The sequence below is a fragment of the Temnothorax curvispinosus genome, unplaced genomic scaffold (assembly GCF_003070985.1).
Source record: "Temnothorax curvispinosus isolate PA1 unplaced genomic scaffold, ASM307098v1 QBEX01004391.1, whole genome shotgun sequence".
NCBI classification, from domain to species: Eukaryota; Metazoa; Arthropoda; class Insecta; order Hymenoptera; family Formicidae; genus Temnothorax; species Temnothorax curvispinosus.
The window spans coordinates 56325-66805 of NW_020214171.1; the positions used below are offsets into that span (position 1 = coordinate 56325).

The window sequence follows — 10481 nt, forward strand, 5'->3', positions numbered from 1 at the left end:
GGTGGGAAGGTTAACATAATAGAGACTGGTGTATAAACCAGAGGAGGGGATAAACTCTCGCATAAAGTTGTTCTAAATTTTAGACAGCCTATCGATCACATTTAAATACGCGTCCGGTAAACCCTCCGCATCGGTCTGTAAATTCAAACCATTCGCCTGCCTTTTTATGCCAAATCAATTTTGTACCTGAAGGAACACTCTTTAAATATATATCATTGAATTTGCCTAAAAATTTTAATTAAATATTAAAAATTGCCTTTAAAAAAATAGTGTCGAGTTAGCCCCGGTCTCCTCTACTCTGAACACTTTGATTTCGAGAATAACGATAATTATAGAGATATATTTAACATTAATAGACACACCGGCAAACGAGGCTCATTCAGATGACAACAATGATAACTTTGAAAATTGCGAGAATAGTGATAAGAACAATGAGAACCAAAAGAACGATGAGGAAAAAAATTTCCCATAAAGATATGTTATAAAGGTATTCTTATGTTTTTTGGGTCTCTGAATCCGAATATGATGTCAGATTTTCAAAATTCTAAATGGCGGATTCAATATGGCGGATCAAAATTACAAAAAATGGTTTGATTTTTATGAAATTTGGTGGTACTCTTATGTTTTTTGGGTCTCTGAATCCGAATATAATGTCAGATTTTCAAAATTCAAAATGGCGGATTCAATATGGCGGATCAAAATTACAAAAAATGGTCTAATTTTCATGAAATTTGGTATCCTTATATTCTAGGTAATGTCTAAATTTTACTACCGCACGGCTCTGACACGACACAAACATCTAACGAAGTATGCCGTTTAACGAATATTTTATATTGTATCGTTTGATCCCAACGCACAAATATTTTTTAGATTCGGCGTAGTTAGGGCATTATGCCTGACTAATATATTTGTGAGAGGTGTATTTGCGCTTGAAAAGGACCGGATCCACGGTCGAAACGTAGCGTTTTAGATCAATAAAATTTGGCCAGTTGGGTCGCTTACAATATCTCTGTTAATTTTTATTCTAGGTAAGTTGTAAATTTTGGAATTTTTATATTATATTGAGATCTGCAATCTAAAATACTTAAAGAATCCAAGTTTAATGGATATCAATACATTTTTTATAATTTTAAAGCGCCATATTGCATTCGCCATTTTTTAATTTTGATGTCATATTTGGATTTAAAGACCCAAAAAACATAAGGGTACCAAATTTCATAAAAATCAGACCATTTTTTGTAATTTTGATGCGCCATATTGGATCCTCCATTTTGAATTTTGAAAATTTGACATCATATTCGGATTCAAAGACCCAAAAAACATAAAAGTACCAAATTTCATGAAAATCAGACCTTTTTGTGTAATTTTGATCCGCTATATTGGATCCGCCATTTTGAATTTTGTACATCTGACTTCGGATTCGTAATCAGCGACCCCAGAAACCCCCGAGTAACAAGTTTCAAGCAAATTCAAAAAGTTTTACTTTGTTTTTTCTACGTTGCGGCTATAGCCATCATACACACTCTTGGCCACTTTTGTTTTTGCGGCTATAGCCGTCATACACAGTCAACGGGTTAACCCCGTCCCACTTCCTGGTATGCGATTCACTAGTACAACTGATCGAGAATAATTATTTAGAAACACCAGATAACCGATTGTCTCTGTGGAAACACATATGCAAGGTGCGACAGCAGTTCTGGAGCCGATGGAAGTCAGAATACCTGCAAGAACTTCAAAAGCGAAACAAGTGGACCGAGTCCGGCGAGAACATCAAGATGAACACTATCGTGTTGTTGAAGGAAGACCATGTGCCCTCCTTTCAATGGTTGATGGGTAGAGTTACTAAGCTATATTCTGGTAAAGACAGAGTAGTGCGAGTGGTCGCGGTAAAAACTAAAAACGGAGAGTTTAAAAAAGCGGTGAGAAAACTGTGCCCGATTCCGGTAGAAGATTCTACTATCGATTAAATAACGCGAGAAAGTGTAATCCGAAAGATTAAAAGACTGAAAAGATTGTTTGCGCAGTTTAGATCATTATAGGTTTAAGACATTATACGTTTAAGAATAAGTAAAGCTCAGTTTCACATATTTTATTCTGTTCATTTATCGTGAGGCAAAAGACAGATTGCTTAATTGTTCTGTAGCCTAAAAAAAAGTTTATTTGAGTTCTAAAATTAATATGTTTCAATTTTGAGTTGAATTTTTGTACTGTATTTACAAGATTGTATTTTGAAAGGTAATCCTTCCAAGAAAGGCAGCATGTTAGCGCTCTCGATCCCTCTATCAATAGATAGGAGCGCGCAAGCTATCGACTCGCGAATCGAAGTGTAGTTGAGTCGAGTGAGAGAGGTGAAGTTGATGTAATGTAAGAAACTTAGAGCCACCGCACAAGACTCTCGTATGGTCACGTAGCGTAACATAACGTGAGCCAACGCACAAGAAACGTATTGGTTACGGCCGTTACGGCGTTATACGTTTCTTGTGCGTTGATCTACGTTACGTTACCATACCAGAGCTTGTGCGGAGGCTCTAACCGATACGTTTCTTGTGCGTTGATTCACGTTACGTTACGCTACGTGACCATACGAGAGTCTTGTGCGGTGGCTCTTAGTATGGAAACTTAGTATGTCATTACTGACACCCAAACAAAGAGATTAAAATTTTTTGCAGCTTTGTCCTAATTAGTCGATTTATTTGTTATTTTTAACGACGTGCCGACTGGACATTATACTTTGGAAAACATTATTTTGTATATCTATATCATCGCAGCAGTGTTGAGTGAACCTTGCGTTGTATTGCTGGCAAAGATATGTCTTGCGAATGTCATGATTTTGCTTCGCCAAAGGCCTGCTTATTGTATTAGCAACTCAATCCTTAATTAGCTTATATTAACATATAAACCTTAGCACCCAAAGCATGTACTTACGAGTTAGCCTTACCATTATGCGCTGCCTAGCGGCGTCGTTGCAAACTAGCACGGAAAGGTGCATCTTAATTAAAAATAATTTATAATATTTCAAAAATATTTTAAAAAAAAAGATTATAAAACCAATAATAAATTTAAAATATTTTTTTAAACATTTTGGAACGAGATTATAAAACACTAAATATGTAGATATAAATTAATATTTCAAAAATATATTTCGAATATTTAAGAAAATATTGTCTGGGTGATAAAGAAGAACATTTTTAAAAATATTTTTAAAAAATTCTTAAAATATTTTTAAAAATGTTACTACAAAAATTTTTTAAACCGTTTTAAAATATTCCTAAAATCACTTAAAAATGTTTTTGCAATATTTTTACAGAAATGTTCAGAAATACTTTTTGAAAACATTTTGTGCTGTATAGGCTGATTATATGGTCTCTAGACAAGTATATATACGTGATAAATTTTCGAAATTGTTTATTTCGAAAATAAAGCTTTTTACGAAAAAAATTATCCTACAATTTCGATTTGTTTTGGCATGAGGAATCATCTCGTCGCTTGTACTACAATTTCGCACTCACCCTGTATATTACAGTAGCTTTAAAAAATGTTTGAAAACGTTTGACGCTTTTTAAAATATTAAAATATTATGTAATTTTTTAACGGCAATAACTGTCAATTATGTAACAATTATTCTGTAAATTAGGTTTCTTACTAGGTCACAGTGTCCTTTATATACTTTCGACATTACTGACAAGAATTTTATACACGGAATCCGAGAAGACTAAGACATTAAGTAAAGTGCAAATAGGACTACCTCATCGTGTTAATTATATGGTTGATCTAGACACATATTACGTTCCAATTTTTATACACAGCGCCATATGCGATTTTTCTTACACAGTCTTACTAGTAGTATTCGATGTTCTGTATCTAACACTTGTCGAATACTGCTGCGGTTTGTTCGCGGCTTTGAGGTGAGTCTAATAAACGATCATGGTTTAAGTGCATGGATTCTATAAAGAATCGCGAATAATGGGATAGTTTATTTGTTGCGGAAATACTTTTATTCCAAGAGGCGTCATTAAAAAATTTTTTTGATAATATTGAGCTTAGATACCGGTTGGAAACCGCGTTAGTCCTCAAAAACGACAGATTGACGATGACGACTGCAAAAGATAAATCTTATGCGAATATCGCGTACAGTATTCGCAGACACACGGAAACGATGCAGTGAGTATACGGTTGAACGCTTAGCATTAATTATCTTTGTACGAGCAACAAAGTAACAAAATGATATGTTTGTGTATATTATATTAGATTTGTTGCCGTCATAGAATCAGTATATAGCTTACCTCTCTTTATACATATTGGACTGACCGTACTTATTTTAAGTGTCCTGGGATATCAGGTATATCTGATGAAAATTCTCACAAAATTTTAATAGTTTTTGGATGTGCTTTTACATCGCATGTATAAATTAATAAAATATTTAGTAAAGCTAATTTATTTAACTATATTTACTATATTTCGTTAATTATATATCTTGTCTTTTTGTCGTGTAGGTGATAACCAACACAGAAAATATTAATCGCCTTTTAAAACCCACTGCTTATCTAAACGGACTTTTAATTAACGTTTTCTTCGAAAACTGGCAGGGTCAGAAAATCATAGATTCCAGCGAGAAAGTGTTTAAATCTGCGTACGTTTTGTATAATATAAGTAGTAGTTTGCTAAATCATATAATCCATGAAAGCATAACAAAATAGCAAGCGGATAAATAAATAATGAAATTTTAAAATTTCTTCCAAAAATTGTAGGTATAATTCAGAGTGGTACAATATGCCAATAGCAGCGAGGAAGCTTCTTATAATGATGATGATAAGAAGTGAGAGGCCATCAATACTAAGAATGAGTAAAATCATTGTACTGTCATATGTAACTTTTAATACGGTAAGTGTAATTGTTTTATAGAATATATATGTGCAATTACCATAGACGTATATAATAGACTGAGCATTCCTATTGGAGAGCTGTAGAGAAGATATCAAAAACATAGATATGTTTGCTGAGACGCTTTTCTTGTCTAATTGTGTAGTTGGTGTGAAGAAGGTAAGGTGGATGTTGTGTGAGCGTGTTCACATGTGCGCGCGTCCCCATAGGTAGCGCGCATTACCTAGCTGCGCAGTCCGATGCGCAGACGTCTTGCACGCGAGTCGCCAGGGAGCATTGTGCAAGCAACCGTGCCACGTATTACACGTACAATATATAGTGTTCTAAAAAAAGATGCAGTGTACATTCATTACCCGCTTTTCCTTACCATTTACTGGATCCACACCAGTACATGTGCGGCTTGCCTCTGAAAGGCGGCACATACACAACAATTGGCGACGAGGACGGTCTAATTCAGCGATCGAAAAGTGTCTCAAAATTGCAATTTTTCAGTACCGCGACAATTACGCGCGGCTATTTTGGGAGACACACGTGGCAAATTCTCGTACGTTCAAGAAGTGAAGAACGTACTGAAAACTTCCGCGAAAGATAAGTACAATGGCACATGCACCGAATACGTTTACAATCGAGCCTTTCGATCCTACGGTAGGACAGTTTTCGAAGTGGCAAATGCGTTTGGAAGGCGCATTCAAGATTTTCACTATCGCGAACGCAAATCGCGTACCGTATCTCCTGCATTATGTAGGCCCTACAGCATTCGGAATGCTAGCGGACAGATTGAGTCCGAACAATCCGTATACGACGGATTATGAAGACATTATAAAAACATTAAAAGATTTTTACGAACCAACCCCACTCGAGATCGGGGAAGTGTACAAGTTTTACCAGAGAAAACAAGAAGAGGGGGAGACTGCTCTCGAATTTTCGGCAGCGCTACATAAAATTGCGCTCAATGCAATTTTGGCGAGCACATTAAAGTTGCCATAAGAAACCAGTTCGTCTGTGGGCTCAGGAATCGACGGGCTCAAGGCAGATTGCTCGAAACCAGGGATCTGGATTTGGAACAGGCGGTCCAAACAGCGGCTACTATCGAGTTGTCCGAGAAGGGGACAAAGCAGCTACAGGGGGAGACGGAAGTTACCCAGGTACATGCAGCCAAGAAGGCAACGGGCAGCAGCAACGGCAGTTTTAATAAAGATAAGCCAAAAAATTTTAACAAAAAAAATGTTAAGCCGCGTTTTCAAAATTTGAGTAAAATTACTTGTTACCGGTGCGGTAAGAATCACCTCGCATCTCAGTGTTCGCTAGATAAAGCAACGAAATGTAATGCGTGCGGTAAAGCCGGGCATTTGCGTGTGGTTTGTCGTACTAACGTAAGAAATGTAAATAAAGTAGATTGTTTACCCGTAAAGGACGTGCAATTTAGAGATAAGTTTTTCACAACGTTATTAGTTAATAATAAGAGTATTAAGTTTGAGGTCGACAGCGGTGCGGCCGTTACTTTAATTTCTCAGTCCCTTGTGAATAAATTATTTCCGAAAAATAAAATTCACGAATTGGATATACAATTATTTTCATATTGTAACCAACAGGTTAAAGTGCTTGGTTACATGGTGGTAGAGGTGCAAGATGGTAAAAATTCTCGTGAATTAAATTTGTACGTTTCAATGCAAGAATGCAAGCCATTGCTGGGTCGAGAATGGATCTTGCAAATAAAAAATAATAAAGTAATGCATCAATTTCGGGGACAATTACATACATTGCACAAAGTTGATGACGCGAGTAATTTAGAATTACAAAAGTTATTGAAAGAATTTTCTAATTTAACGAATCCGGTCATTGCAAAAATTACGAATATGCAAGCAAGGCTTACGCTAAAAGATAAAGCAAAGCCTGTGTTTATTAAAGCGCGCCAAGTTCCTTTTCGTTTACGCCAAGTTCCGTTTCTTTGGTGGAGGAGGAATTAGATAGATTAGTTTCTGAAGGAATATTAGAAAAAGTCGATCATTCCGAATGGGCTACACCCATAGTTCCGGTTATTAAAAAGAGCGGACAAGTACGTATCTGCAGGGATTTCAGCGTAACACTGAATCCACAGTTATTGATCGACGAACATCCGTTACCTACGGCGGATGAATTACTGATTTCCATGGCCGGTGGTACAGTTTTTTCTAAAATAGATTTGCTACAGGCCTATTTACAATTAGAGGTTCGGCCGGAAGACCGTTCCCTGTTAACTTTGAGCACGCACAAGGGTCTCTATAGATTTACGCGTTTAATGTATGGTGTCGCAGCAGCGCCAGCGATATGGCAACGCACCATTGAAAATATATTAAAAGATATTCCGGGAGTAGTAGTTTTTCTCGATGACATACGCGTCGCAAGCATTGATACGAAAGATCATCTACAAAAGTTGCGTTTAGTTTTAAGTCGTTTGGAAAAATACAATATTCGCGTAAATATGGAAAAGAGTGAATTTTTCATGCCGCAAATTTCGTACTGCGGATACATTATTAATAAAGACGGATTACATAAGGATCCGGTAAAAATAGAAGCGATAAATCTCATGAAGAGACCTTCCAATGTTTCGGAAGTTCGTAGTTTCTTGGGGATGATTAATTATTATGGGAGATTCATCCCTAAATTGAGTTCAATCTTATACCCATTAAATAATTTGCTTCGTAAAGATATTAAATTTCAATGGACTTCTCAATGCGAGAAGAGTTTTCAAGATGCAAAGAATGCGTTTATTAGTCCTAAATGTTTAGTACATTTTGATCCACGGTTGCCAGTAACGGTAGCTACAGACGCGAGTTCTTACGGGGTAGGTGCGGTTTTATCGCACATCTATCCAGACGGCTCAGAGAGAGCTATACAGTACGCCTCACAGACACTTTCGCCTACTCAGAGACGATACTCACAAATTGATAAAGAAGCATATGCAATTATTTATGGGGTTAAGAAGTTCCACCAGTATTTACAGGGTGCTAAATTTATTTTGATTACTGATCATCGTCCACTTACACAGATTTTTTCGCCAACAAAAAGTCTTCCGATTTTTACAGCATTACGTATGCAGCATTATGCATTATTTTTACAACATTTCAATTACGAAATTAAATACAGAAAATCGGAGTTACATGCAAACGCGGATTGTTTCCATTCCACAGGAAACAAATGAAGTTGATTCGGTAGATAGTTTTCAGTCAGGTACATTTGATTCATTGCCAGTAAAAGCGTCAGAGGTAGCTACAGCTACAGAAAAGGATAAGGAATTATCCACAGTTCTACAATTTTTGAAAACGGGAAAAATTACAGGGAAAGAAAGAACTTTCCATTCGATTAACTTGAACGAATTTACATTGCAGGACGGGGTTATTTTCCGGGAATCTAGGGTGGTTATTCCATTTAATTTACAAAAGAAAATTCTGCAGGAACTGCATACAGGTCATTTCAGCATCGTCCGGATGAAACACTTAGCTAGAAGATATGTCTGGTGGCAGAAAATTGATAAAGATATCGAGAAATTAGTTGCAAACTGTAAAGATTGCAATGCGTTTCAAAACAATCCTTCAAAGAATGTTTCGCATATATGGGAACCGTCTACAACGCCGTTCGAGCGTGTACATGTCGATTTTGCAGGACCATTTTTAGGTCAATATTTTTACATTCTGGTCGATTCTTTTTCAAAATGGCCGGAAATACATATTGTTAAAGATTTAACGTCACGTACGACGATAAATCTTACTCGGAAAATTTTTGCAATGCACGGTTTACCTAGATATTTTGTTTCAGATAATGCTAAGATTTTTACGTCTAAAGAATTCAAAGATTTCTTGTTATCCAATGGGATTGCATAGAAGTTAATAGCCCCCTACTATCTTGCAACCAATGGCCAAGCGTAGCGTTACGTACAAACGCTTAAAAATTCATTAAAGCGAATGCGATGTATTTCAGCGAATGTACATGTAGAATTGCAAAAATTGTTGTTACAATATAGAAATACGCCTCATGCGACAACAAATACTTCGCTGGCGGAAATGTTATTTTCGCGGAAATTACGTACTAGGTTAAATTTATTGCGACCTTTCGAAGAAAAAGTTAAGTATAATACGAGTAGTACGCCTGTAAATTTTTAAGGAAGGGAGAAGGGTCAGTTGTCGAGATTATAGAGGTAAAAATAAATGGGTTTTTGGTACAATCGCGCAGCGTTTAGGAACGCTTAATTATAGTGTTAGGTTAGACGATGGACGTACGTGGAAACGTCATGTTAACCAGCTGCGGAAAATCGGTAAAGACACACTGGTTAAAGAGGAAGAGTACGACTCTTCTTTTGCTGATAGTACAACGGAAATGACGGATACAAACTGGGAGCCGTCCAAGGTTTCAAATTCAAGTCAGGTTGCGTCTGACGAAACCGTTAAAGATCAGAATGTGTCTAATAGTATAGTTAGCGATTCGAGTACGATTAAGGCTCCTCCGTATTCACCCCTTACGGGTTTAGAAAGAGCAGATTCGAGCTCTGATTCGTTCGCGACGCCTCCAAGCGTGATAGCAGCGTCTACGCCTATACAGGCACCTGCAAGGATTGTAAGTGGGACTGTTGATAATAAAAACAACAATACGCCAGTTTAGCCTTCACGTATACCACGTAACCAAAAGCTTCCGTTATACCTGCGTGATTACTTCGTCCTGACCAGGCATAGTTCACCATCTTTTGGGTCCCAACGTGTACGCTCTGGGTGCGCCTCTTCTCGCGATGAGAACGAGACGCCCCGGGAGTGCGGAGCCGCATCGCGACGCGGTCCATCCTCCCTCGGTCGACAACCAGGGCCGACCTTCACTTTCATTACGCCTTTAGGTGTCTCGCTCAAGTCCCAATGACTCGCGTACATGTTAGACTCCTTGGTCCGTGTTCCTCTCGGGTACTTCCGTAATGGATTAAAATTCGTAAATCACACAGCACCCCGTACATTGTATTCATAAGCGAGGGGAGTGTTGTGTGAGCGTTCACATGTGCGCGCGTCCCCATAGGTAGCGCGCATTACCTAGCTGCGCAGTTCGATGCGCAGACGTCTTGATGCGGGCGACACGCGAGTCGCCAGGGAACATTGTGCAAGCAACCGTGCCACGTATTACACGTTCAATATATAGTGTTCTAAAAGAAGACGCAGTGTAAATTCATTACCCGCTTTTCCTTACCATTTACTGGATCCACACCAGTACATGTGCGGCTTGCCTCTGAAAGGCGGCACATACACAACAATGGAGAAACAAAGAAACAATCTCAGGGTTCATTGGTTGATACTGCGATAAAGCGTGTTTTAGCGTGTACAGAATTGTCTCAGCAAGCATCTCTGTCCTTTAGATTTTGCCTATAGCTCTCCAATTGTAATGTTCAGTCTATCCATATACGTCTATGGCAGTTACTTTGTAAAAATAAAATTTTGTTTAAGGTGTTGCGTACATCATCGTCATACTTCATGTTGCTACGGTCTTTGTAATGAAAATTTTAGAATGTAACTAAGAATATCTAGATTTATCTATTATCATTTATCACACGCTAGTAACAGATAAAAATAAAATCTTGTAAGATCGCA

General features: G+C 37.6%; 1 protein-coding gene across 1 annotated transcript; it reads left to right on the forward strand.

Moving 5' to 3' along the window:
* The first annotated feature begins 3640 nt into the window (after positions 1-3640).
* Positions 3641-10481, forward strand: LOC112453473 (putative odorant receptor 85d). The gene is made up of 6 exons (XM_025014257.1): positions 3641-3905; positions 4045-4161; positions 4249-4339; positions 4494-4630; positions 4749-4881; positions 10338-10481. The coding sequence occupies exons 1-6, from the start codon at positions 3763-3765 to the stop codon at positions 10383-10385; spliced, it is 669 nt and encodes a 222-aa protein (XP_024870025.1). The 5' UTR covers positions 3641-3762; the 3' UTR covers positions 10386-10481.

Bases quoted from the DNA above. Each gene is read 5' to 3' on its own strand.
- LOC112453473 (XM_025014257.1), top strand. From the start codon at position 3,763: ATGGTTGATCTAGACACATATTACGTTCCAATTTTTATACACAGCGCC. The intron at 3,906-4,044 runs GTGAGTCTAATA...TATTGAGCTTAG, and splicing joins GGTTTGTTCGCGGCTTTGAG to ATACCGGTTGGAAACCGCGT. The intron at 4,162-4,248 runs GTGAGTATACGG...ATATTATATTAG, and splicing joins AGACACACGGAAACGATGCA to ATTTGTTGCCGTCATAGAAT.